At 38.4% G+C, this 27,952-nt stretch overlaps 3 protein-coding genes across 6 annotated transcripts; 2 read left to right on the forward strand and 1 right to left on the reverse strand.

Annotated features, from left to right (window-relative positions):
* Positions 1–1,062: 1,062 nt before the first annotated feature.
* Positions 1,063–13,392, forward strand: LOC113053151 (raftlin-2-like). The gene is made up of 9 exons (XM_026217931.1): positions 1,063–1,541; positions 7,854–8,034; positions 8,969–9,077; positions 9,699–9,864; positions 10,526–10,744; positions 11,703–11,809; positions 11,903–12,006; positions 12,095–12,173; positions 12,464–13,392. The coding sequence occupies exons 1-9, from the start codon at positions 1,403–1,405 to the stop codon at positions 12,659–12,661; spliced, it is 1,302 nt and encodes a 433-aa protein (XP_026073716.1). The 5' UTR covers positions 1,063–1,402; the 3' UTR covers positions 12,662–13,392.
* Positions 13,393–14,063: 671 nt separating this feature from the next.
* mob4 (MOB family member 4, phocein) lies at positions 14,064–21,788 on the reverse strand. Of its 4 annotated transcripts, XM_026217935.1 has the most exons (9): positions 21,629–21,788; positions 20,012–20,170; positions 16,689–16,751; positions 16,384–16,484; positions 15,895–15,937; positions 15,632–15,718; positions 15,412–15,491; positions 15,039–15,150; positions 14,064–14,579 (listed from the first exon to the last, which is right to left on the reverse strand). In XM_026217935.1, the coding sequence occupies exons 1-9, from the start codon at positions 21,629–21,631 to the stop codon at positions 14,448–14,450; spliced, it is 780 nt and encodes a 259-aa protein (XP_026073720.1). In that variant the 5' UTR covers positions 21,632–21,788; the 3' UTR covers positions 14,064–14,447. The 4 variants fall into 4 exon arrangements, 2 of the variants coding, with proteins under 2 accessions (XP_026073720.1, XP_026073718.1); XM_026217933.1 differs by lacking the exons at positions 20,012–20,170; positions 21,629–21,788 and adding an exon at positions 17,426–17,552; XR_003277172.1 differs by lacking the exons at positions 14,064–14,579; positions 15,039–15,150; positions 15,412–15,491; ... (2 more) ...; positions 16,384–16,484; positions 16,689–16,751 and adding exons at positions 18,447–18,910; positions 19,244–19,423; positions 19,821–19,910.
* Positions 21,789–22,530: 742 nt separating this feature from the next.
* On the forward strand, positions 22,531–27,952 carry LOC113053149 (60 kDa heat shock protein, mitochondrial-like). The gene is made up of 11 exons (XM_026217930.1): positions 22,531–22,598; positions 24,211–24,386; positions 24,502–24,837; positions 24,921–25,016; positions 25,112–25,205; positions 25,288–25,456; positions 25,640–25,739; positions 25,902–26,147; positions 26,233–26,407; positions 26,513–26,691; positions 27,071–27,952. The coding sequence occupies exons 2-11, from the start codon at positions 24,213–24,215 to the stop codon at positions 27,227–27,229; spliced, it is 1,728 nt and encodes a 575-aa protein (XP_026073715.1). The 5' UTR covers positions 22,531–22,598; positions 24,211–24,212; the 3' UTR covers positions 27,230–27,952.

A 27,952-nucleotide genomic window follows, 5' to 3' on the forward strand; every position in this document is an offset into this window, starting at 1 on the left:
TGCTACTTTCTACAATGCACAACCAAGATCCAGATGCCCTGTAAACACTCCTACATTAGGCCAACATTACAGCTGGCCCAAGTGTGACACAACATCTCACTTCCACAAGTCTGTAGATTTTAAATAGGTAACTGAAATTACATTTCATCATTTAGCAGATGCTTTTATCCAAAGCAACTTAAAAATGAGAACAATAGAAGCAATCAGACCAACAAGAGAAAAACAACAAGTGCCATGACTCAGTCTAGTACAGACCACGTAGCCAGGTTTTTATTTTATTTTATTTTTTATTTAATTTAATATTATGATAGTCATGGGTATAATATACAACGACACTTCAAAGAAACACATCTGACTGGCTGTGTTGCTGGGTTAAGGAAGGTATAGCATAAAAACTCCTAAAGGGATGGAATGGGTTAAATGAATGCTCAAGTGGTTAGTAAATGAAGTATTTTAGACTTTAATCTTTTGAAAAATTCCCCTTTGCTCTTGCTCATACATATAATTTTCTACTCAGCTCCTTAAATTTTGTATGCCCAACAAATTCAGCTTCCCGCTTATTTGAACAGATGTTTCTAGTGCTACAGTCGTCAGTTAATGTGGTTTTAAGTCACTTTATAGAATTTCCATCCATGCATACCACTGTGCCAGAAAGTGATCTAAAAGTTATTTGCTTCATTGCTGGTTTTGGTGGGAATTTTTCGCCATGAATCATTGTCTGGGGGTGTAAAAATGACTATTACATCCCTTTCTTTATTAAAACAATTATTACAAAATAAGATGAAAATAAAGGCGTTTTAATAGGTGTTACTGTTAGCATTGTTTTTCTTAATCTCCATATTTCAAAATATTAATTTGTGTAATGAGAATTTGAAAAATGTCCCAAAAACATTAGGAGTTGGTTACCAAAATAACTAAAAGAAACAACAGAAGTACGTTGTCTGTCTGCTGTGTAAACATTTATAATTTATACACGCCCCTCCTCCTGTTTAATATTCAGCCCGGCCTGTTTAATCGTTTTCCGTCGTCACGCCCCTTCATTAATTTCAACATGATTCCAGCCAACTACAACTTTTTCTTTATTATTTCCATGCCACGAATGAGATTTTAATGAAGACGATCTGGATTTCTTTATTGCACAACTTCAGAAAGTATTTTATTTAATTAGTCTAATAAAGACCCCACAAAAGGATTTGGTGATCTCTTTGCTCGACTTCAGCCGTTTTCTTAAACGGGATCGGACACACAGCACGTCATTCTCGGTGCCACTCCCAAAGGATTAAGTTGTTGGAATTGGAATATGGAGCAAACCCACTAAGCACGAGAGCGGGAGTCCTCTGAGTGTGTGTCCGAGTGGGTCGCCCCGTGTCCCAGCCTTGCGTGTGCTGGAGATCCCGCAAATATGGGATGTGGACTAAGGAAACTAGAGGACCCGGAGGACAACAGCCCGGGAAAAATCTACTCCACTTTAAAGAGACCACAGGTCGAGACCAAAACAGACTCCGTGTACGAGTATGTGCTGCTGGACTTCAGTCTGGAAGGTACAGATCAGTGCAGTAAACAAAGATTTTATGTGATGCTCGCTTACAAAAAAAAAAAAAAATCCATCAAAATACAATTCCAGTTATTCCTACTAACGTTACAATGAAAATGCGTTAACTCCGTATTAGTAAACCGTTACAAAATAAAGTAAACGACTACTGTTCTGGAAGGTTTTTTTAAATGGTAGCCTACTAACAACTTGAGGTATGTTTGTTTATTTGCAAACGTTTAACTCTTAGCATGTTACATTTTTCATTTGGTTCGAGTGTAATGAATGAGAAAGAGCTCCGGTTGTTCATTCGGCTGTTTCTCAAAACTTCGCAAGCTGCCTGGCAAGAAAGCAGTGGCACGTGCCAATACTATGGTTTGAGCTCTGTTTGCACTTTCAGACTTTTGGCATGTTGAATCTTGGCATGTGTGTCCTGAAGTGCGTTCGGGTTTATACCGTTTTGTGCAACACTGCCAGAGCTTTATCACATGTGGAAATGGGTCAGGAGGTTTTTCCCTCAATAAACGGCGTCTGAGGCGCACAGACAACAATACACCCGCGTCTGTTCCACGAGATGACATTCAGTCATGCTCGCTTCCTCTGTGTAGCATTTTCCACCATCTCTTTCATTCTTGGTTTGAAGGGACCATGCGCAGTGTACTTCAAGTTCGTACTACCCACATTCATCGTTTTGAAACGTTTAATGTGTAAATGTGTACATTTGCCTTGAGGAGAAGCGGTTGTTTGAAGAATGGTACGGGTTTCTGTTGCGAACCAGCCTTGAGAGGGAGATGGAAAACCCGTAGTGGGGGAGATGGGAAAACTTGTAGTGATCTGTTAGCATGCAGCGGAAAATGTATCCATTCAACTCATGGAGCTTCAGGGATTGTTGTTTGTGTGTGATTTAGGAGGACTAGAATATAATTTTTTGATTGGAAATGAGCTGTACAGTTTTTTTCCAGTTTTAAAGAAAACTTTCTCTTTAATTTTAATGCCATAGTTATTTTTACTTGGCGAAAATGTAAGTTGTAAAATTAAAAAAAAACTATGTAAGGGCCATTTCCCTAAAATTTCAAGACCACTTTTGGATTAACTTGGTTCAACATATAATTTCTTTTTTCAGAGAACTACAAATATTACAACTTAATAGAATATTTACAATTTCTCCTGATAGTGAATAATATCTCCTGAAAGCAAGTCTTGAGTGTCCTATATCCTGCATATGAAAATGAATAACCGTTATTAAAAGCGGAAAAAGTACTTATTGTCCGAACAACAGGCTTGATTTTATGAAATTTAAGCTATCCTTCCATTCTGATGACCATGTGTTTCCTGCACATACATTTAGAATAGGTTTCCGATCAAATCTGAGATGTCTATGGGGCACTTTTCTGTAGATCGGCCTAAATTCTTTGATGGCAACGGATTAAAATCGAAATGTAGTCTAGAAAAATGTAGACAAAATTATGTAAATCTCTAGTTGGTCACACACATTTAAAATTAACGTTTTGTGATGGTAGTGTAGATCTGTTCTGTATCCAGGGTGTTGCTTGGAATGTGAAGCAATTTTGCAGGGTCGCGTGTCTCCACCTGCCCAGGACTCAAATCAATCACTTTAGAAGACTAAGATGCTAACCATTTACTACCTGAAACTGACCTACAGTGGAGAACAAACTACATTTACCTAAATTTTAAGGTAACTGATTAGTCCTATTTGAAGTTACCATAACAGGAGTAGAAGGGCAGTTTTTATTTATGTATTTAAGCAAATTTCACAAATGGTACTCTGAAGCACTTAAATTAGATGTTTGGGGGGAAAAAATTAGGGAACCCATACCGATATCTCCAAGTTATTGGTGTTAATCCGTTACCTGCTGGTGCTAATTTCCTTAATTGTATGAAAATTAGGGATGCACGATAATATCGGCACAATATCGGTATCGGCCGATAAAAGCTTAAAATGACCATTATCGGTATCGGCCGATATGAATATTTCTGCCGATGAGCCAAACCGATATTCTCCAAGTGAAATAATTGACCTGTTTTTCAGATGTGAATGTCTGTCTACATTTGTAAAATAATAAATTTATGGTAGAATCAGTACAGAAGAGATACATGGATTTCTCTTCAGTAAAATTAAAGTTTAAATATATCAGTATATATTTGTATATATATCGATATCGGTATCGGCATCGGCCAAAATTATTTTGAAAATATCGGCATATCGAATATCGGCCAAAATCCAATATCGTGCATCCCTAATGAAAATCCCTATTAAACCGGCAGCATGCCTCAAATGTTCACTCAGATTGCAAGATGGCAGGCAGCTCTAAGGTGAATGAATCTCTGTTGTCAAGATGAAGGCCAAAGGGTTGACCCTTTCAGCCTCTGCAAGAGAAGTTGTTCATTCCAAATCTGTTATTTCTTAAATATTGCAGTTATACAATGATTCTAATTAATTCAGTTCCCCCAATAAGGTTGGTCATGCACAGGAAGACAGGATAATGTGGAGATAATTGGGAAATCGGTTCAACACTGCAGCTGGAATTGCTCTCCAGTTAAGGATCTGTCTCCTCTGTCTGGGCAGATCTAATGCCGCGTCGTAGTGATGACACGCGTTATCGCATGAATCTTTTACCGGCTGTTTTGAAGGAAGATCAACATTTGCGACAATAAAATATGTGCAAACTGTAATGAAGCAGAGATCAGTTAGTTCCTCACTTTCCACACTGACGTCGAGATCGTTCGCTTGCTTCAGTGAAAGTATAACGTTCCTAACGTTTTCAACTCGTACATTACACGTCACGCCCTGATGTCACGTGTCATTACGGGATCTTTACGGGTTGTGTGTGAAAGCACGCACATATCCCAGGTAATCACTGGCAGTGTGGAAGTGCAAAATATAGCGACCCGGGAACAATTGCCAGAACACTTTACCCATGTATTTGCCGGAATCGCAGTGTAAAAGGGGCTTATGTTGAAGAGAAGTCCGACTAAGCTCACTCTGCAGGGGAAGAAGAGTGGACCAAGCTCAATGTGAGATACTAGTGATGTCCAGATCTTAATGACAGTCCCTGGAAGTGCTGTCACTTGGTCTCAAAAGTCAACATGCATCAAAAGCCTCAAATAATGGCAGAACAATAAACCTGTTGTATTGCAACACCTCTTTGGTCAGATAGCTTTTTGTCTGAATACAAACATGTCTACAAGTGTAGAAGTGAGAAGTTTGAGGGGAAAGTCATTTGGCATGTCTGTTCACCCTTTGTTCCAGTTTTTCATTTCTGAGAACACCAAGTGTACAGATGCCTGAAGTGTGAATGTTTGACACTACTTACCGGTTGGCTTATGTTATTTAGACAGCTCTGCATCACCGGCTCCTTAACGTCGCTCTGTCTGCATATCGAGTGTAACCTGTGGAAACACCTTGGACATGTTTATGTCTGTGAGTGTTTTTGGGTTATAAGATGTAGTTGTAGTTTTGGACTTGGTTCTTCTTTTTAGGCATGAACCTCGTGAACCTTGGCATCTAAAATCATGGTAGGGCTGATCATGAAGTTGATATGGACTTTGTATGGCTTGGAAGAAATACCACAGCCGTTGTATTTTGCATACTTCTTGTATAGACACAGACTTGTCATGTCAGGACTCAGGACGGGTCTCTTTCTACTCTAAAGAACTTTTGTTCAATTGAAAGTTTGCTTTGCAGTTCGAGATCCTTCATGGACCCATAGATTTAAATAACTTGTACTTTTAAGAGTGCTGTATAGTGTTTCCGGCAATGTTCACGGTTGGACTTTTGTCAGATAACAAGTCTTGATTGTTGTATAACAGGATTTGCAAAGCTACATGTAAATAATCTTAAAATGGTAAAAGGGGTTCATGACTGTTGTGAATGTCCAAGGTTTGGTAAACTCCATGGCTTTCTTGGATGGTTAATGTGTATTGAAGTTAACTTTTGATCATGTATTAATGTAATTTCATAAAAAAAAATGTAAATCTAAGAATTTGACATGTAGTTACTGTAATGTTCACTAATGTAATGTTTTTCTCCTTCTCTCATAGCCCAGTCTGTCTGTTTCTCATTTTTCCTCTGAAGCCTTTACACCTTCAGACCCTTTTTCTCCTTTACATCTTCTCATGCCGCCTTATTTATTTTTCTCTTTATTCTCCTCTTTTAAACACATGCACACAGTCTCTGTCTCTGCGGAGAACAGAGGCCTCTGTGTGAGTTGACAGGAGGAGCGTGGATTCAAGGGTTTGGGACAAATTGCTGGCCTTTCCAGGGTTCATATCTTTGTGAATAGTCCACCGCTCTTCTTGGCCCCGGAGGACCACTGTGTCTTTGACGCTTCTCTGAAGCTCAGGTGTGAGAGACAGGAATAGATGCGTGCCTGTCAAAGCCCTTTATTGGCCACAGACACTCCTGGGATGATACAACATTCAGGTAGCTACCAAATCAGACTTGAGGGGAGTCAAAAACCTATTCTCCTTCATAGCTATTTACCATTTTTGAGGATGAGTTTACAGGGCGAAGATATTTGGTCTGGGTTTTCTCAGACTAAAGTCATGTTTGCTGGTGTGCCCCAGTGAAAGACTGTGTGTGTGTGTGTGTGGTAGAATGTTGTGTTTTTAAGGCTGAGTGTGTGTGTGGTGTGGGTCCAACCTTCCCTGTAAACAGCAACTCTTTGTGGACACAGGAAGTGTGTTTGGGGTTGTGGGAGAGGAGGGAGAGGTCAGAGTGATCTTCTGTCAGAAGCTGAAGACAGGAGAAAAAAGCCAACTAAACCGTAGCATGCTATCGAAGAGCCACTTCGAGAAACCTTAACATAGGCTCTGTTCCAACACCGAGTGAGTGGTCTTGCTGTTTGCTGCCTACATAGACTGCATTCTAAGTGGTTTGGAATCTGAAAATCCAATGCTGTACATAGGCTGCTACCATAATATATATTACTAATACTTTTAGTTGTTTTTGATTCCGTAAAACTGATATTTTCACATTGTTAATTCAAACATTTTGAGTTTGTTATTCAGCATGGATGGTTTAAATGTATTAGAAAGTAACAGTCAAGGCATTTGCAATGTTACAAAATATTTTAAATGCTGTTCCTTTAGAATGTTTTTATTTTATCTTTTTTTGTCTAAGAATCCTGGTTTGTTGCATTATTGGATTTTTAGAAATGTATCCACAAAAATATTAATCGTGACTGATGAAGTGTTATTGAGAAATGATACTGAATGATTTCTGAAGGATCATACGACACTGAAAACTGGACTAATGGCTGCTGAAATATTTGCAATCACCAGCGTAATTCAAAATTGAATTAAAAACATTTTAAATGGTAATATTTATACTTGTTTTTTTTTTTTTTTGTGAAATAAATGGCTTTTGTGAGCAAAAGGGACTTAAAAAAAAAAAAAACAACAACATTGAAGAGTCTCACTGACTTCGAACTTTTGTGCTATCAGTCATGAATCGTGGTCGACCGATATTGTTTTTTGACTGCCGATCTATTGAAAATCTGGAAGCCAATTGTGTGTGTGTGTGTGTGTGTGTATAGATGACAAAGTATTTTTCACAAATTTAATAAAAATTAAGAAGGAAGTAGACATCGTAACCAACAGGGTATTCTGGGAAGTTTTGTGTGCACTGGGAATATTTCTCAAATAAAGCAAGGCTAACACTCATTTTACATAAACGCATAGTGAAAATGACACTACTTTATTTTCCGGACTAGAAGTCACACTTTTTTTCATAATTTGGCTGGTCCTGCGACTTATAGTCAGGTGCGACTTATTTATCAAAATTAATTTGACATGAACCGAGAGAAATGAACCAATAGAAAACATTACCGTCTACAGCCGCGAGAGGGTGCTCTATGCTGCTCAGTGCTCCTGTAGCCTACACTGAAAACATAGAGCGCCCTCTCGCGGCTGTAGATGGTATTGTTTTCTCTTGGTTCTTGGTTCTAAATAAATGCGACTTACAATCCAGTGCGATTTTTGTTTTTTCTCATCATGACGTATTTTTGGACTGATGCGACTTATACTTAGGTGTGACTTTATTTATTTCCTGGTTCCTGCGGTGGAAACTCACCGAGTACTAGCCCAAAGTCCCTAGTTCCTGGGTAAAGTTCCTGCGGTGGAAACGTGGCTTAAATGGGCAGTTCTTGGCCAAAAGAAGCTATGAAAAACAATGCACATAATCAAAAGTCTGAATTTGTGAGACAACCTGTAGCTTCATCATATGTTTATTGTTTTAATTCTAATAGCTTAGCTTATATGGTGGGTTCCACTGAGTTTATTGTTGTGCTGTGTTCCGCAGGCAGTCGGCCTACAGTACAGTATCTGTCCTCGCTGTGCGAGCTGCCCCATGCCCTGCAGTCATACTACACCCAGGGCTACGTACTGACTGCCCTGCATCCCATAATCCTCTCGGTGGGCCGGACCCGCTTCCTGCCCTGCAGCCTGCTCTACCGGGCCATTTTGGTCCGCCCACGATCCAGGTAATATTCACCATGACAAGGACCTTTGCAGCCCCTATTCTGTACCCCCAAACCCCCTGACCAGCTCCTTCCAAGTACATTAACTTTTAATGAGTCAGAATGAATATGTATTAAGATTAAAGTGGGATGGGCTTGTTTTAAGTCATATTGGGGTACTGATGTGGATTAAATTAAGAAGCCCCTGACAATGGTTTAGTTTTTCAACAACCAATCTGAACCTGCAAAGAAGCAGTGGAGAAACAGGACAGGTTCACTTCAATTTAAATGTAAATTGTAAATCATTCAAAAGTAAGGTCTGGGACAGTTGTATGTATGTTAATAGTGTTGCAGTGTGAAAAACCTTAAGATGTGTAATACCAAGTATTGTGCGTACTATTTTATTGATGTCTGAATCCAGAGAGCATAAGCTTGAATGCACTTTTAAGAAGAGAAAAGAGAAACCTGCAAAATGCTTCTTTCTCAGGCATATCCACTCCATTGTTAGCTTGACTTCCTGTCTATTAAGATGCCTCCATCTGGTCATTTCTTGAAGGAAAGCCGCGTAGAAGTATCTTTGCATCCTGTGATATCCAGCTCTACTATTCTATGGTTGCTTAAAGTATAAAATACTGTCTCTAATGGACTAGAAATAGACTTGACAGATGTTAATATAAAAAGTAAGCTTTGTAGTCATTAAATCTTTGCTTGCGTCTGAAGAATCACTTTATATAAGATGTAAATCATGAAATGTGCGGTTTGAAACCAGTTTTCTTTGATGCTGGTTTCTTAATGAACCATTGACCAGTGTGGTCCGTTGGGGTCAGAAGGATTAAACATCTTAGCATTTTAGTACTTTGATATTGCATGACATGTCAGGAATAGGAAATGTCCACTACAATAATGTATTCATGCAGCGAGTTTAAAATGCATTTCCTTAATTGATGTGTGGTTGCAGTAAACATGCAGTGCCAGTGATTGACAGCTTGCCAGTGTTGCGAGTGGAGGAGTGGCCACTGCCCGGAGAATCTCTGACCAGTGACACAGTGGGACTGCTCATAGACAGGGTCTGTGTTTTCATTTCAAATGCTATTGTCTGTCGTACATGTACTTTTTTTCCATGTCTTTTACAGTGTGTAACAATTGTAATTTTTTTTGAAAAACCAGTTGGGTTATTAGTTCAGGTTTTTACTAGTTTTGGTAAAATCTTCACTGGCACCACCACAAAAAGGAACTATCTATATTTATTTCAAGAGCCATGTATTTTTATATTTACTAGAAATTATATTAACTTTTTTTTTTGAGGGGAAGTCGTGGCCTAGTGGTTAGGGAGTTTGACTCCTAACCCTAAGGTTGTGAGTTCAAGTCTCGGGCCGGAAATACCAGGACTTAGGTGCCCTTGAGCAAGGCACTGAACCCCCAACTGCTCTCCGGGCACTGCAGCATAAGTGTGTGTGTGTGTGTGTGTGTGTGTGTGTGGTGGGGGCTACTGCATGTCATTCTTTATGTAGAATGTACATGAAATAATATAATTTAACATGCATTTAGAAAGTAGTAAATTTTCATTTCATGTTGACTATAAATGTCAAAGGTCTTTCTCTTCAAAATGTATCTGCGTACATTTCTGTTCCTTATAATGGAATGTTTAGATAATCTCATATCATACGACTGTGTGTGTGTATCCTCAGGTGAACAGCTATGCCAGGGGTGGCGTGAGGTTTGTGGGGTCAGTGCTCCAGCAGGCTGGAGTAGGGGGGTGTAACAGTGGAGTGCCCAGTCCCAGGAGGGGCTGCCGTTCCCCACCCCGCACACCAACTGGAGACGCAGATCTAGAGGGCCGTGGCTACAGCCCAGGTGAGATGTTCCTCTAATCTCATTATGGACCATCTGAAGTCTAACTTACTAAACCGTTTTTATAGATTTAAATCCGATACATAGATGGACTATAAATGCTTTGGATCATGCACGATTGGGTGAAACTCACAAAGAACATGTCACATTTCATCCAGAAGCAAACAGGAATTATTATTATTTTTTTTTACTTTAACATGTTGACAGAGATACATCGTTATTTTTGTAAAAAAAAAAATTATAACTTTACTATTTGCTTTTATTTTTGATTTTACTTCCTCTTCACTTTGTGTTGAGTGGTGTCTGCTTACTTTGATTAACCCTGTTATATATCTTTCTCCTCTGTGGAGTGCTGGCGTCTCCTCACCCTCTGGGCATCATACCAACCTCTCAATTCTCCATGGCAACCGTTTGAGGGCCACATGTGAGATTAAGAACAGTCAGAGGCTGTTAGTGTCTTAACACGAGTACCGTACCTCGTTTATCTGCCCTGTTACACTTATTAGTTATGGTAGATGGACTGATTTTGACCTATTAAAATGGTGTCTAAAGCAATGATCATTGCATGACTTAATTTACTGAAATGTGCCAGATTTTGAAGTTGCACTGTACATTGCACATTGGTCATAACAAAACGTGTGACGAGACTCCCTGTGGTTTTCAGACCTGAGATTGTTGGTGCTGTTTCACTCCTGGGGTCCGGGCTGTGCTCCGCTGGACTCTCTGGCCTGCTGTTACCACCAGGGGGCGCTGTCCATGCGTGTGTCCAGGAAGGGTCAAGTTGTCAGTGCACTCGAAGCTGATTGGCTGGAATTGACCGCAGCTTTCTACCGCAAGGGCTGGTCATTGGTCGACTCCTTTGTTTACTGGGACACACCTAAAGGTAGTTCTCAGACTTAGTTTTGACTCCTGATTCCCTGAGCTGGTTGTTTATCCGCCTGACATGTTTGGGAAAGGAAGATGTCAACATCCTCTTTAGCTCTTCCTAAGGAAGACGTTAAGATTATCATACAAGGTGTTACCTGATTGTTTTTACCAATCCAGAAGCCCTATCATCTGATGATTATTATTTTTTTTTTATTTTTTTTTTAACCAAGTATATCTTTTTATTCTTTGTTATCCTTCTCCACATCTCTCTAGCTTTAACCAAAGCCATATTTCCCCTTCTCCTGTCTCCAACCACAACTAAATTTAGAGCTCACGTCCCTAACCTCAAGACCATGCTTCCTGTTTCACACCAGACTAATAGGAGCTAAATCAGATGTGTTTTTGAGACATCTGGAGCTAGTACATTTTCAACATGAAAAGCAGTTTATAAAGTAGCTCTATATCTCGCTCTCTTTTATCCCATGTCATATGTTCCCATATGTATGTTTCATGTGTATATATAGTGTGTGTTGTCTACATATATATGTGTATGTATAATTGAATTGCAGAAATGTTCTCCGTGTTGGCTCTACAATCTTATTCACTCTTCTTTCATCTGTCACACGCTGGTGCACATGGATGTATCTTGCTGTCTTAGAAGTAGTTCAGTTTCATTATCTTTTGTAGGTCATTGACATACTTCCAGCACTGACTAAATGAGACCTACAAATTTTGTCTCAGTGGGTGAAAATATAGAATAACATAAAATGGTCCCCTGCATTAAAACCGTGACTTTTAACATTAAGATCTGAATAATAATGATAAAAGGAAATCTTCAATAATACTCATGCTCCAGGTTAGGCATTTAAACATTCAGACACATATCCAGACATAACAATGTAAACATGTAGCTGTGAATAGTCATTTATTAGTTCCTACAGTGTGATGTAGATGTTTAATGGTCATTTTTACAGGTGAGCCGGTGCCCAGGTCTCTAGAGGGGCTGTTTGTCTATGAGGAGAAAAGCATAGCGCCCCCTGCCAATGACACTGTTGTAGTGGAACAGTGGACCGTTATAGAGGTGTGACTGCATGTATGATCACATTATCACATGAAGGAAGTTAAGTGTGCACCATTTTATGTTGTCTTTAATGATTTCCTATTTGTGTCACAGGGTTCAGATGTAAAGGCAGACTATGGTCCTCTGCTCCACACATTAGCAGAATTCGGCTGGCTGCTCACTAGTGTGCTGCCCACCCCAATTATTCGCCATGACAGGTGGGACCCTCACAGTACAAGTCATATAATCGTGTTTCTTTACACCTCATCACTTGGGACCCAGCTGACCGTTTTTCTTTTCCTGCAGTGAAGGGAATCTCGCCACCAAGCAAGTTGTTTTCCTGCAAAGACCGGTCAAAGGCCAAACGGTACCACAACACAACCAGGTGCCTGTTTGCTAATCTCATTTAAAAAAAATGACATTTGGAAATCTGTTGCATTACTTGTAATTTTGTCTATTAGTCATATCTTAAGGACGCAATCCAACGCTCTCCATTGACTTTCTATTGCGGGAAGCTGCCTCCTTGTCATTTCTGACAAAAAAACAGCACTGACTAAAAGCATATGGTGTACAGTAAACAAAAAACAAAAAAAGTTTTTATAACCTTACCGCAATAGAAAATCAATGGAGAGCGTTGGATATTGTATCTCAACTATCTTGTTTTGCTTTCTTTAGGGATCCACGCGGCGAGAGGTGTGTAGTCACTCAGTGAGTCGGGGCGTGGATGAACCGCACACAGAGCTGTCGTCTCCATGTTCAGGGGGAATTGGCGGTTTCCCTGTGTTTGGAGGGGGGTATCCCAGTGTGCTGTCCCATTTAGACGAGGGAGGATATGAGCCGGATGACGGGGCTGCAGAAGTCACCTGTATTTGATGGAGTAACTCAAAAGATGCAGTTTTCTTTTTCAAGTTCTGTCAGAAATCTTTGGCGGTTGAGAGTGGCAGCTGCCCTAGAATTTACCACATCACCAGACCACAAGAGACTTGTGTTCCTGTATTAGAAACCGACTTGTGGAACTCTTAATGTTTTTTAATTTATTTTTTAACAAGCCATAACGTATTAGAGGCCGGTTTTATTTACACTTGTATTTTTAATTTTAAGCACAAAGTTTATGTGCAATGATACTTTGACACAAAGTATCAAAAATAGCACTGAAATACACCTGTTATTTACATCAACAGTATTTCACAGCATTCGCACAATACCACGTCCAGTTCAAATCACATTTGTCAAGCTCCAACACGTTTTTCTTCTTTGTCATCACCGAGTGTCCTTCCTCACTGTTCATATTTTGCTTTTCTTTTTCCTGTTCCTTTTTTTTTTTTTACTCTAAACCAGCTGACAATTCAGTTGTTTGTTCAAACACCTGCCACAGTTCAACATAAACTCAGGAACCGAGTGTCCAAACAGCCCTTCTGCAGGACACAAATTTTACTTGCTGTGCAGATTTGACATGCTTACATTTTCTTACAGAAATTTCCCAGGTCAAAACATCAGGAATGCTACTTGTAGCTTGAGATGTTAGATTTTAAGGGAAAAGCACATGCAATGTAAACCTATTGAGCTTCAGGCTGGAGCCCATGAAAACTAAATGCTGAATTTGATGCTGTAGTCTGGTTTATCTGATTTGTGCCATGAGCTCAAATGTTGCTTGAATTTTTGTTAATCTCCTGGGAATTTCTTCACATTATCCAAAAGGGAAATGTAATCACACTCCGATTTGCATGTTAAGATGAGCATTTCAGTTCAATAACTGCTATGGGACTATGAGCAGAGTACCGTACTTCCTTTTGTTAGTATAAACAGAGTAGTTCTCCTCAGCTAGGTGGTCAAATTTGTTTTATCTGGTTGGTTTTTCAAACTGAGCTGCAGTGGTGCCATATTACAATTCTTGTAGAATTTTATCCACGTTAAGGGTTGTATTTTTCACGTCTTATGTTGCCTTGACAATGTTTATCCCACTTTGAGGAATGGCAGAATAGAATAAGCACATTTTAGTTCACAAAACAGTATATATCAAACTGCTGTAAATGTTAAAGCCATGATGAACCGAATGAGATGATTCTTCACTTTCAGAAGCTGAGCTCAAGACATTTAACATATTCTTATATGCCAGAACTGTGCAGTATTATTTACCAACTGTAGCATTTAAATGTATTTCAGGCAGTTTTTTGTAATGTTTTATTAAATGGGTATTTACTTCATATTAAAGTGGCTGTTTGTGTGGTCACTTAGCAGCTGAACATGGCATAAAAAGCTAATGCATAGGCGTAGACTAGGTACAAGTATTTTATTAACAACTGACATAATGAAAATACCATACATTTTCGTTTATTTAAAAAAAGACAAAGTGGGCTGGATAAGAGCCCTTCACCCATGTAATAACTTAACGAGAGAAAAGACGGTGAATACCACCAGACTCATTTATAGTCTAGTGAAGGAGAAAAATAAAGGAAATTCTAACAGGTTAAGCAGGATTTACAATGGAGATGGAGTGAGATATGTACAAGGAGCTGCTGATGTAATGTTTTGATTGTTACAGCTGAGCTGAATGATGAAATTTGGATCAAACGAAGTATTAGTGAGTGGAAAAGTAACATGTCAAATGACTAAAGTTGTACGCCTCTGCGGACTGGATGCTAGAGGCACAAGATGCAGCTCAGGCGTCACTCTCCCCAGCAGTGGCACTCTGGACTTCCTCTTCCAGGATGGGCACAATGAGGTTGTCCTTAGACATGAGGTTGTACTTCATCACGAAACGAGTGAAGCGGTGACACAAGAAAGTCTCATTCTGTGGGAAAGAGATGATCTTTTGATAAAATGTCTATTTGAGGGAACGGTCTTAAGATGCCTCCTTCTGACCACAGCAGGAAATGCTGTTTGAACAAACAGTAGTTGCTTCGTCATGGCCAGTCATTATCAAGCTTAGCATTCACTTTCAATTAAGTAATGACTCCAAAAACTCTGTAAGCTGCTTTCAAAGAAATGAACCTCTTAAAAATCTCATTAGTGGTCCACTTGAAACATTCTTAATGGGTAGCAATTCCTGATTACAGCTGCTCTGTTAAGCAGAAAAATACAGCGCACAGATATTTAGTAAAATAGTTTGTTTTATTACCAAATGATTTTCATGACTGAAGTTCAGGATTGTGAAATGATGCCTAAATAGGCAGTGCAGTAGGTTTTGAAGCAAAGCTGATACTCCGGCTTATGAAATGTGCTTATGAATTACATAAGTGATCTTTCTTACCTCATACTTGTCAAAAATCTGGCGGTGGTGAAAGTAAGCATGGGAGAAAATCCTATAGATGCGACGGCAAACCGAGCCCAGTTTGGCCACAGATGATTCTTTAATGCTGACGCTATATGGAAATCAGGGAGACGATCAATGGTTACATAAAACATCAACAGCCTGTTAGAAAATCCTAGAAATGAACGTAGTGATTCAAGAGTGCTCAAATCTGCTCAAGGAGATCTACCTTCCTGTAGTTTAGATCAAACCTTCATCTGACACTAGTCAAGTCAATTTTCAAGCATTGTAGGAACTAAACTCTACAAACAGACATATCTAGGAGAAGCATTAAACACACCTGCTTTAACGGATTAGATGTTCAATAACTCACCGGCTGGGGAAATACTTGTTGCTGTTGAGAAGACACGCAGCTCCATCGAGAGTGTGCCTTGTGTAGTCAATGGCAGGGCACTGTGAGCCACCGTAAACAAACAAATCACCATAAGACACAATCATCCATATTTGAGCTTGTCTAATTCAGTCTGTTAAGAAATGAATTAGGGCTGCAACAACAAATGGTTTGGTCTAAATTAAACACAGAGGACACTCACCTCTTTGGGGGTTTTATGGGCAGCACACAGAAAGATCCACTGCTCAGTGGCAGTCATCTGGGTACACGTGTCAGGATGACACTCGATCTGTGGAGCACAGACATCACACATTGTACTGTCTTCATGAATAGAGAACTGTAAAGACTTGTACCAAATAAAACAACCTGGTATTTGACAAGGAGACATGCGTTACTTTTAAATGAATAGTGCTGTACAAACTTCTTGAGTTATTTGTGATGTAATACTACAAAAAAGATAATTACCTGCAGTTTAACTGCTAAGCCATTCAGCTCCAAACAGAACTGTCTAGATGTATATATAAAACATAATATTTACAATTTACACAATTCAGTAACTCCCAATACACAGCAACAAAGAGCATCTGATAAACATTTTGCAGACCCACTTTATATTAAGTGTCTTAAACTACTATGTCCTAACATTTAAATAAGAAGTTTGATACAATGTCATTACTGTGTTCATACATGTTTTTTATGTTGTATGTATATTTAAAAACCATACCCCTTAACATACCTATACCTAACCATGCCCCAAAACTGAAACTCAGCTCAACAGCAGCAAAAGCATCTTGTAATACAACTTTAACATGAAGTACTACATAGTTTTTAGAGACACCTAATATATAGCAGGATCTATTTTGTCATCAAAAACTATAGGCTACACATTATTTCAACACTAGATGATAAGGATGAAATGAAGGATCCGAGTTGACATTCAGACTAATAATATACCTGAGATGTTCATATTTCCACACCCCCTCGTCCTGTCCCTCTGGAGGCTCCATGATCTTCTCTATGTTGGAACAATCTGAGCGAATGTTCTGCTGAATATACTGAAAAGGGAGAAAAAAAAACTATAAATAAAAACAGGTAAACAAAATGACTTCAAAATATATTCATCTTCAGCAAATAACTTCAGTACTCGGTCACTTTTTATTTTTATTTTTTGGAGCTTGAGACCCCATGACCACTGTCTGGAAAACAGCACCTCTCAAAAATCTCCTTTTGTGATTCATTGAAGTAAGAAAAGCTCTCACCTGCTGCACTGCCAGTGTGCTGTCCATCTCTTCAAAAGACTCATCAGACCAGTTATAGAAGTCCTAACGGATAAAACGAGTTAACAACACAGAAACAACACTGGAATATTCACTACTGTTTAACAACTGTTGAGCAATTACTGTTGACAGTACGTTTGATACATATAGCCTTTAAGCTTCTGGACATTTTAACAGTTTCTACGTTGTAAGCATAGATTGTATAGGTCAATTTCTTGACGTATTAATGATTGAAAACAGCAGTGTAAAATAGCTGAAAGCTGCATGACTCGAATATAAAATAGTATATTCAATTAATTGTGTTTTAAATGTTATCATCCAGTGTATTTGAGCATCAGAAGTGAAGTTCATCCGGGTAACTTTACTTTCAGACGGCTGCTAGCTGACTTCAGCTCGCCAAATAACTCGATTATTAAAACCAGCCATTTCGGACACGTCCTGCCTCACAGTTCACTACATATAAAAGTACTTTCAAAAAGGAAAATGTATCCTATTATGACCAATGAAACTGAACAGGATATTCAGCTAAAACCCTGGATTTGGGAATCATTAGTTCTCTCGGCTAACTGCTAGCTTAGCTCTTTAGCATATCTGCGGCTTCCGCTCGCAGGAGAACAAATCTTTTTATTTTATTTTATGTAATTTGCCATTAGAATATACTCTACGAAAAGATTTGAGTGTTAAGAACGTTTTGAAGTGTTATTCGCTGTTCGTTTTACCTTCGCCTTAGTGCCTGGTCTATTCCTCCTCAGAACAGCTGTGCCCTCCGCCATGACCATCTCGACAGATTTAGTTTGATTGACAGCGCGCCCCGACTGGACAAGAAGCGCTACTACAGGAGGAGGTGAGATACAAGACCAAATACTGGACAACAAATAAAGTGACAAGTAACATGTATTAAAACATTACTGTATTTAAACTGCTTTAACTGACATGGGGCCTATTGCATTAACAGCCATTATGTTAATAGGCTACTTAATAGCCAAGGGATAATTAGTCTCACTTTTATTCTCAAATTCAAATCAAAGATTTTATGCAACTGAATAAAAATAAATAAAAAAATAAATAAATGTTATCACCAGTCTTAAAAAAAAAATCCTGTAATAAGCTGTTCAAGCAGTTGGTCCCTGACCTGTGTGGAAACTCCTAGGTGGCATCTCATATGCCTTTCACTCCTTCCATAAGCACTATATATATATATATGAAGTTTATTTTGCAGGGATTATTAGCCATGAAGTTTATTTTTTAAAATACTCAAGGACCTTCTAGTACAAACACAAAGCCTTTGGTCCGTTCATATTTATTTCTATTTCTACTTGCATAGGGTGTCACTTTAGCTATGGTTCGGAAAGCACATATAATCCTAAATGACCCAGATCACCCACTCCGTCTGTTTTTTATTCCATTTCCTTCTGACTGAAGGTACAGATTGCAGATATGCAGGAACACTAACTAGAGTAAGCTTTGTTCCTATAGCTATAAGTGCTTTAAACACATTGGAAATCAGCCACATCATCTTACACTCTATCATTTGTTGTGTCATTCTTGTACCCACTGCGAAACTTAATTTCCTCTCTGAAGACAAATACATTATCTATTCTATGCTTTTTGTTTTATGTAAATGATAATCACAGTAAACAAGACAATTCCTAGAGTGCGCTCTATTTGTTTGTTTCTTACAAATATTCATTAAGAACACTGTAGATGTGTACCTATTGATTGATGAATAAAAATGTCATGGCAATTGAACAACACTTTTATTATATAATTCTGATTAAAAAGGTCTAGGAGTCTGGTTACTTTCAGAAGGCACTGTACAATAATTATTTTATTTATACCTTCTGATCACATCCTGCAGCACAAATTCATAACTCAATGGAAATTATTCAGGGAATAAAAAGTTGTTCTGTAAAACATTCATTTCCAACCCCTATAGTTAGTTCACTAATTACTTTAGAATCACAATAAAAAAAATTAAAAAAATCCATCTGACTCCATTATAAACTTCTAAAATGTTCGAATTAAAGAACACAATACATACTTGACCAAACACTTAAACGAACCATTTGAATTTAATGTAATTTCAATTCATTTTGTGTGTATCCTAAAACACACAATTTAGACTAGAGTCCACTTTCATGTTTCAGCATTCACATGTTCAATTCCAAACTGTGCCATGAAGAAGTAAGATGAAACATCAACAACTAGGGGTGCTCCGATCACGATCGGCCGATCGTTAATGCGCATCTCATCAGTAAAGCCGGTTATCTAATCAGCGGTTAATTCCATCAGGTGCGTGATTTCACATAGAGCAGCTGTTACTACACAGAGCCGTTGTTAACTGAGAAGATGGGCCAATAAACGCTGAAAATTAACGTGATTTGCGCATCTTCTCTATTAACAACGGCTCTGTTTAGTAACAGCTGCTCTATGTGAAATTACGCACCTGATGGAATTAACCGCTGATTAGAAAACCGGCTTTACTGACGAGATACGCATAACGATCGGCCGATCGTGATCGGAGCACCTCTATACAACACTTTATTTTAAACAAAACTTGATCATACTTATTTACAATCGAATGACAAAAAAGAAAAAGAAAAGAGACATTAAACAACCATTCTCTCTATGAACTCCAGACTGACAGATGGTTGAACAAGCAGACTTTATTCTACATATTTGCCAAGTATATCTCCATCCCGGAACAGGAAATAGTCCTACAAAAGAAAATGTAAATATAAGAATAGTCATTATAAAATCAAGTCACTATTATACAAATAAAAAAAATGTTATTTGGTTACATGTTTTATATATATATATATATATATATATATATATATATATATATATATATATATATATATATATAAACATAAAATAGGTTTAAAAGTTGTGAGTTATGAAAATTATGTGATGCAATTCCTTTATAATGTGTATTCCATTTTTCATTCGCGTTAAATGTAATATGGTGACTGACCTGACTAAGGTCTATAATAAAATGCCAAGAGCTTTAAAAAGGTTTAAATAATGTATAAACATTAATTTATAGTAAGTAGTACATAATGAAGAAGTGAAGAAGTAAAGACAAATCTAATCATGGCAAAATGTTCAAACCTTATCTTCAAGATTAACTTTAGTTCCTCCATACTCCGGCAGCAGAACTTTATCCCCAACTTTGACACAGACAGGTGTTACTTTCCCATCCTAAAAAACAGACAGCATTTAAACTCTGAAATACAGCCTCGATCTCACACACTGTAATGAAATACTTATATTAGATCATAAAATAGAAGTTAAAAAGCCACCTTGTTGGTGGATCCAGGACCCACTGCTACCACTGTAGCCTGCAGCACTTTGGCTTGAGACTTCTCTGGAATCATGATACCTCCTTTAGTCACAGTCTCTGCAGCTAACCGCTCCACCAACACACGGTCGAACATGGGGAGAAATTTCCGGAAAGCCTGCTTTGGGGGAAAGGCATGTTTAGTACAGGGTAGAAATAGTCAGTGTATGTTTGGCAACACTACAAAGCAGCATTCCACAAATGTACCACTAGGGGGAATTAGAGACTAGCAAACAGAAAATTACTTTTTTTTCTCTCTCTCTCTTCAGTTTTTGCTAAATTGCCAATCTATGATCAAAGGTGTTCAAATAATAGAACTATTTTGGAAACATTTTATTAAAAAAAAAAAGCAGGCTTCTTAGTAATGGTTTCCTAAAATGCACTACTATACGCTCTTGAATTCAGCTGAATTCTTAAGAGCTCTGGTTCACCTTCTACAAAGACAACAATTTTAAGTTACTATATTAGATGCATACTTTAAACAGATACCTAGGAGAAGAAATGCTCTGATCATCATGGTTCACAAAGTTTCAAAGACAACAGCAGCTGCTTATCCAAGAACAGATGAGTGTGTGTGTGTGTGACCTTGAGTGAAGGTCATGTGTGAGGGATAGGAGATGTTGAGGGTTCATGTGGGGGAGAAGAGAAGTTCAGAGGTTTTGTAAATGTTTACTATCCCGCTGAAGGTCTAGCAGCGTGATAAACTTCATGGCTGAATGGTTAGGAACGTAGAAGATTCTAGAATGAATCAGTTTTGCATTTAGTCTGGCCTCATAACACATTTAAAGGCAATTCATAATGTATGTCACAAATGTCTTTCCTTATTGTTTGGTAGCCAATAAAGTGTAAGTATTACTATAGTCATTTAAAAAAAAAAAAAGGTTAACAGACAAATAAACTGTAAACATTTCTAAAGATAATGTCATCTCGAAGCCTAAATTTTAATTTAAAACACAAGAATCACAGTTACTGTACATCATATTAGACGTGTTCTCCTCCTTTCAAAATGACCCGGAAGTTCATATCTTGCTGAAACGCTATTGGTTGTACTGATCTTGGAGCCTAGCATTGACAACTTGAAGTTATGATAATGGAAATATGTTGAGTTTTCATATGCAAGATGTTACTGAAACCTGCAATACAAATACTTTCTACACGTGAACAGAAATGATCATTTCTACAGACTTGACATATAAATTAAAATTGTATTTGTTGTAAAATAAACATACCACATTTTTAAACAACACTTTTAAACAATAACGTTACTCGTCTACAAACCAACGTACTGGTAAGATTTAATGAAAGCAAACCGAGTTCCATGTGAACTCACCAATCCTGCTCACAGCAAACCAGCCATTTTAAACCTCTCATATAAACATTGCGTGTAATAAGTAACAAACTTGGCATCGCATCATTTTGTTATTAACTCAAAGCACGAATACATTCCTAACCGTGACCTTGCAGCTGTAATAGATGGACGCTTATAAAACATTGTGCTATCTCAGTCACACAAGTCAAATAATCACAGAAACAACTAACTCAGATGGTGCAGCTATATATGTTAACATACAAGTCTTACCATTTCTGATCTTTATGAAAAGCGCGTCCGGCAGATCAGCACTAGACAGTCACACTAGACCACTTGACTCCTCCGATCCACGTGAAGAAGAAATGTCTGGAAGAGCACTGCGCATGCGCCGAGAGGTAACGCTAAATCGACCCCCGTCCCGCGATCGAGAATATTCCTTGGTCGCCTAAACGTTACATTAATACATTTGAATATTTTTTTCATGTTTCAAAGCCACTGTTAGTTTGGAAACCAAGTGTTTTATACGCTTGACATAGCACTTAACAACTGTAATATCTGTAATGTTTATGTATGGCTTTCAGTACAGAGAACAATAACAAGTGATTCAAACGTAAAATATGGCGACAAAGATTGCAAAATTAAAGTTGATTACAAATAACAAAAGAAAAGTAGTAAAAGGCTACCTAAATAGGTACCTAAATTATAAAATAATAATACTAACTCACTCTAAATACGAGAAAAAAACATTATACAACATGAATACAAATATATTGACTCAATCAATATGTTAGATATGTTAGACTTTTAACCGAATAAAAAAAAGTCAAATGCAATAATTTTCCTTGTTGCACAATTTTGACCTCTGACGTCTTTTTTTCTCCAATAGAATCTGCGAAAATTCTCGAACTTGACGCCCCGTAACTAGCATAACAAAAATTCAGTTGGTTTATTTTCATATACTTTAGTTATATGCTCATTCGGTATAAACGAAATATGGTGAATGGCTATTGAAAAAAAAAAAAACGAAAGTATCTATGTATTTAAGAGCATAATGCGTATCTATTGTTTGATAGTGTTGTGTTATTCAGATGCCAGGGTGGAGGGAGGTTACCCGGATGAAGAACACATGTGAGTTCAGTCTGCAGCAACTCTTAGCGGCTTCTTTTCTTCTTATATCACTCACAGTCTGCTGAACTCACGGACACGCGCATCCTTTCGTTCATCTCCTGATCACTCTGCAGTAAGTCAGTCAATTCGTTCTCCTCATTTATAAAAGCCAATAAACATACTATACTGCATAACGCTATTTACTGGCCTGGTAATATAAAGATTAATGAGATCCAAGAGGCAGATATGGGACGTTACCTCATTTCGTAATGCTAGAACTATCAGTTGGTTTTGTGGAGTTGTAAGTTTTGTATGTTTATTGTGTAATTAGCTCTCATTTGATCCTGTCGTATTGTAGAACTATACTTTTATGGCAGATTCTGATGGTGCTCTTCAGAGTAACTGGGACGAGAGCAACAAATATATTATACACATCACATGCATTCCTTGGTGATTATATATCTACTGCCTTGACTACTGCGTTATTAGCAAAATGATAAAGTTCAGTGAAATGTGGTGATTATAGCTTGCATGCTAACTATAACAGATTCTGTGAAAATGAGGCCTAAGAATTTTCCCCGTTATGTATGAAATATTTAATCGGTGTCAAGGCTACAAAGGTTAGTTTTGCTAAAACTAAAGGAAAATCCCGGGAATTTTGTAACTTGAAGGCACTGAGATGAAATGAGGTCTCTGTCGTGACGCGGAGTGATTTTGACCTTGTGACGCCCTGAACACACGTGGGGTGGATGAGAGACCTACTACAGGCTTTGAATGACGCGTGTACCTTACATCAACATTTCAGATTCTTGTAATTATTACCTGCTTTTATCACTGCTTTATTACCTGCTTTTCCCACTTTATAGTTGATAATCTAGCTTTTCGAAACATTGCAGTTACTGTCCAGGCGAACCAGAGAACGGAAAGCATTGATATTTTTGACACAAAATATCATGAGGATAAGTTAATGAATGAATGAATGAATCGGGTAAAGATTTATATAATGCTTTCAGGTACCAACGGTGTCAAAGACTAATTTTTGGTATCCGGACTTGTTCTCATGTGACCTCGACACAAGACTTTAAATTTGTATTATTATGATTTTTTTTCTCAGTGGCTTGAAAGTGGGTGGGGAGGTTAAATGTCGTGCATAAATGTCTCTACTATCAGGCATCAGCCAATCAAAAACGACTCTGTTCCAACATCAGCCAATGCCACGGGATTTGGGCGGGGCTACCTGCTTGTGTAAAATCAGTTGTTCTCAACCTGGTAACCAGAAGAATATTCTGAGATTGCCTCAAGATGACTTAAAATTATTTTTAATGACAAAAAAAAAAAAAAAAGCCTAATTCTTAAAGTGTGATTTTGTGACTTCTAAAAGTCATTGTTTTAAACAAAAATTTTTATTAAAAAAAAAATATATATTTTTTTTTCGTCATGCCAAATTCGAATATATATTTCAGGTAAAAGATAGATATATATATATATATATATATATATATATATATATATATATATATATATATATATATATATATATATATATATATATATATATATATATATATATATATTACAATTTTTTAATTCATAAAGCTTATTAACTGGATAAAGGGCCCTTGAAAACTGTGGTCTAAATGATTTGAGGGTTTCTGAAAACCATATTTTTTTTCTGATAAAGTAGAACTTAACACACATCATGAATAACCTTTTTTTATATTATGCTTCTACACTTTTTCTTATAGAAATGCTGCGTTTACCTAGTGTGATGAAACAGATGAGGCCAGTGTGCAGGGCGCTGGCCCCACACCTGACCCGTGCGTATGCCAAGGAAGTCAAGTTTGGAGCAGATGCCCGGGCCATGATGCTCCAGGGCGTTGACCTGCTGGCTGATGCTGTGGCCGTCACCATGGGACCAAAGGTATGCCGAGTTCAATGACTGTTCAGTTGCCTGGAGAACAGCTAATACGTTACTCCTCTTAAAGTCACATTTGAAATCAATGGCAGAAACGACTAGATTTGCCTCTTTCCCTCAGGGTCGCAACGTTATCATTGAGCAGAGCTGGGGCAGCCCCAAAGTCACCAAAGATGGTGTCACAGTTGCCAAAAGTATCGACCTGAAGGATAGGTATAAGAACATTGGGGCGAAGCTGGTACAGGATGTGGCCAACAATACTAACGAGGAGGCTGGAGACGGCACCACAACCGCCACAGTCTTGGCCCGGGCTATTGCCAAAGAGGGATTTGACACCATCAGCAAAGGAGCCAACCCTGTGGAGATCCGTAGAGGAGTCATGCTGGCGGTGGAAGAAGTCATCAATGAACTCAAGAAACTCTCCAAGCCGGTCACAACACCAGAGGAAATTGCCCAGGTAAGAAGTGCCCAATAAATTGAGCACTAAATGTTTTTTTTTTCTCTTAACTTTTTACTTCTGTCAATCTTTTTTTGGTATAGGTGGCCACTATTTCTGCCAATGGAGACACTGAAGTTGGTACCATCATCTCCAATGCTATGAAGAAAGTGGGCCGCAAGGGTGTTATTACAGTGAAGGTAGGCTGCTACAGTGGAAGTAATGTTTAGTACAGGAGGAATGATGGCGTGATCCTTAAAATACTTGACACTTGGGCTGTAATTCTTGTTTAAAGGATGGTAAAACCCTACATGATGAGCTTGAGATCATTGAGGGCATGAGGTTCGACCGTGGCTACATTTCTCCTTACTTCATCAACACAGCTAAAGGTGTGTGTTTTGTATTAGAAGGTCATGTGTTTCTATCAATTTCAATGCTGGAATGACAACCACATATATTCTCTGTTTGCAGGTCAGAAGTGTGAGTTCCAGGATGCTTTTTTGCTTCTGAGTGAGAAGAAGATCTCCAGTGTACAGAGTATCGTGCCAGCACTAGAAATGGCCAACCAGCATCGCAAGCCTCTGGTCATCATTGCTGAAGATGTGGACGGAGAGGCACTCAGCACTCTGGTCCTCAACAGGTTGGTCTCTTAAAAACACCTTAGCTCAGGAAATGCTTGGAATGGATAAATATGAAATAGAATAAGGTTTTATTACATTTACTATTAACTCATTTTTTTTAAGGGATGGTCCTTTTGAGTTATAGGGGTAGTCGGTTATTTAAAGATTCTGGGTTAAAGGTCAGTTCTTAAACTCACCAACAGGTTGAAGGTTGGACTTCAGGTCGTTGCAGTCAAGGCTCCAGGATTCGGTGACAACAGAAAAAACCAGCTCCAGGATATGGCCATTTCCACTGGAGGCACGGTATGTGCCTAGGCTTTTGTCTTCATCTGAATTCATTACATGAATTAATAGCTCGCTTAAAACATCTCATTTATGTAGTGCTTTATCATCTCATATGGCAGTTGCCATTGCCTATAATAGCCTCATAAAGTCTGTTAACAAACCTGATCTGTGTGTTTTCAGGTGTTCGGTGATGAGGCTATGAGTCTGGCCATTGAGGACATCCAGACTCATGACTTTGGCAGAGTCGGAGAGGTCATCGTGACAAAGGATGACACAATGCTCCTCAAAGGCCGTGGTGATCCAGCAGCCATTGAAAAGCGTGTGAATGAGATCGCTGAACAGCTGGAGAGCACAAACAGTGACTACGAGAAGGAGAAACTCAACGAGCGTCTGGCCAAGCTCTCTGATGGAGTGGCTGTGATTAAGGTATGAAAGCAGAAAACGTGTAGCATCTTTTTATTAGTATACTGTATACTTCATCATTATCAAAAATGATCATTCTGTTTATTAGGTTGGAGGAACAAGTGACGTTGAAGTGAATGAGAAGAAGGACCGTGTCACTGATGCGCTGAACGCCACTCGAGCCGCTGTGGAGGAGGGAATCGTTCTTGGAGGAGGATGTGCCCTGCTGCGCTGCATCCCAGCCCTGGACAACATCAAGCCAGCCAATAATGATCAAAAGATCGGTAAAGACTGAAGTTTAGATCTTTTCCTCCCAGATGACCTGTAAGTAATAATCCTGTTCTTAACTTCTCAAAACTGACTTTTTTTTTTTTTTTTGGTTCTTAAAGGTATCGAAATTATTCGCAGTGCGCTTCGTATTCCTGCAATGACCATTGCCAAGAATGCAGGAGTTGACGGCTCTCTGGTGGTGGAGAAGATCTTGCAGAGCGCTCCAGAGATTGGATATGATGCTATGAATGGAGAATATGTAAACATGGTCGAAAAAGGCATTATTGACCCCACGAAGGTGTGTATGTGTGATTCACAAACCTAGGTTATTGTTTTAAATTAGTAATAATGATGAATGAATAATCAGAGCGGTTTCTGTTAATTAATATCTGACATGTACAATATATCACCATATTGGTCGACATTATAACACACTACTGTTTAAATGTTTGTCAGTCTGATGTTAGTGTCTTATCTTTACTATTTTTATATAGTTTACAATTACTTTAAACAAATAGTATTGAATTTAAGATCTTTTTTTGCCATTTATCAGTTACTGGCTGTAAAATAAAAATGGACTTCTCCGTATCAGCCAGAATTGTAATGTTGATGCATCCCTATCAAAAACATAATGCTCTTATGTTGAGGGAGATTATTGTTTTTGTCTCCTCCTGCAGGTCGTGAGGACTGCATTGCTAGATGCTGCAGGTGTTGCATCTCTGCTGGCTACTGCTGAAGCTGTAGTCACTGAGATACCAAAGGAGGAGAAGGACACGCCAGCTGGAGGAATGGGTGGAATGGGAGGCATGGGAGGTATGGGTGGCATGGGATTCTAAACTGATCTGCACTGACTTTAGTGAAAGGGTTGAGGGCAGGGGACATGATTTGCCCCTCCCTTTCAACTTGGAAAAACCTTCTGAAATTGAGTGAAGGTGGTCTGATCTTGGAGCAAAAGAAATGGACCTTCCAGTCTCCCATCCTTCTACTACTATGTCCAATATCATCTCTCTACTCATGGCTGAAGATGTCACCCTACTGCTTTAAAGACAAGTTCTTGATAATGTGACCAGAGAGAGTGTCTGCCTGTTCTGTAACATTGTGTTCACCAACATCTAATGGGAAAGTGCATTTAACATTGCATATTATCTTGCTATTGTATTTTATGAATGTCATTGTGCGCGGCATTGTAGTTTTGAAAAAGCCAGACGTTCAGGTTCAAGTTTGTCTTCATAAGCAAGGAAGTAGTAAGAACTTTTGACCAGTTATATCTAAAAACATAAATAATAATAATTGCACTTCCACGATCAGTAACACTTTTTTTTTTTTGTACAATGTTTGTTTCATATAAAAATAAACCCCTCATTTGAGGATTACTCAAATGTGAGGAAAAACTGTGACGAAGCATGTACTTGTTTTGCCTTCAATTGTTACATGAATTTTTCTCAGTGACTAGAACTACATTGCTGTAAGCGTAAAGAATTGTGTGATAACATTTGTGTTCCAGGTTTCATTTCTTAAAGGGATGGTTCTCCTAAAAATAAAAACCTGTCATTTACTCA

Source organism: Carassius auratus, chromosome 34 (assembly GCF_003368295.1).
Source record: "Carassius auratus strain Wakin chromosome 34, ASM336829v1, whole genome shotgun sequence".
Classification (NCBI taxonomy): domain Eukaryota; kingdom Metazoa; phylum Chordata; class Actinopteri; order Cypriniformes; family Cyprinidae; genus Carassius; species Carassius auratus.

Bases quoted from the DNA above. Each gene is read 5' to 3' on its own strand.
- mob4 (XM_026217935.1), bottom strand. The intron at 15,938-16,383 runs GTATATTATTAG...ATATACATCTAG, and splicing joins TGGAAATATGAACATCTCAG to ACAGTTCTGTTTGGAGCTGA. The intron at 15,719-15,894 runs GTAATTATCTTT...TGTGCTCCACAG, and splicing joins GCTTAGCAGTTAAACTGCAG to ATCGAGTGTCATCCTGACAC.
- LOC113053151 (XM_026217931.1), top strand. From the start codon at position 1,403: ATGGGATGTGGACTAAGGAAACTAGAGGACCCGGAGGACAACAGCCCG. The intron at 9,865-10,525 runs GTGAGATGTTCC...TGTGGTTTTCAG, and splicing joins GGGCCGTGGCTACAGCCCAG to ACCTGAGATTGTTGGTGCTG. The intron at 11,810-11,902 runs GTGTGACTGCAT...TTTGTGTCACAG, and splicing joins AACAGTGGACCGTTATAGAG to GGTTCAGATGTAAAGGCAGA.
- LOC113053149 (XM_026217930.1), top strand. From the start codon at position 24,213: ATGCTGCGTTTACCTAGTGTGATGAAACAGATGAGGCCAGTGTGCAGG. The intron at 26,148-26,232 runs GTATGAAAGCAG...TCTGTTTATTAG, and splicing joins ATGGAGTGGCTGTGATTAAG to GTTGGAGGAACAAGTGACGT. The intron at 26,408-26,512 runs GTAAAGACTGAA...TGGTTCTTAAAG, and splicing joins CAATAATGATCAAAAGATCG to GTATCGAAATTATTCGCAGT.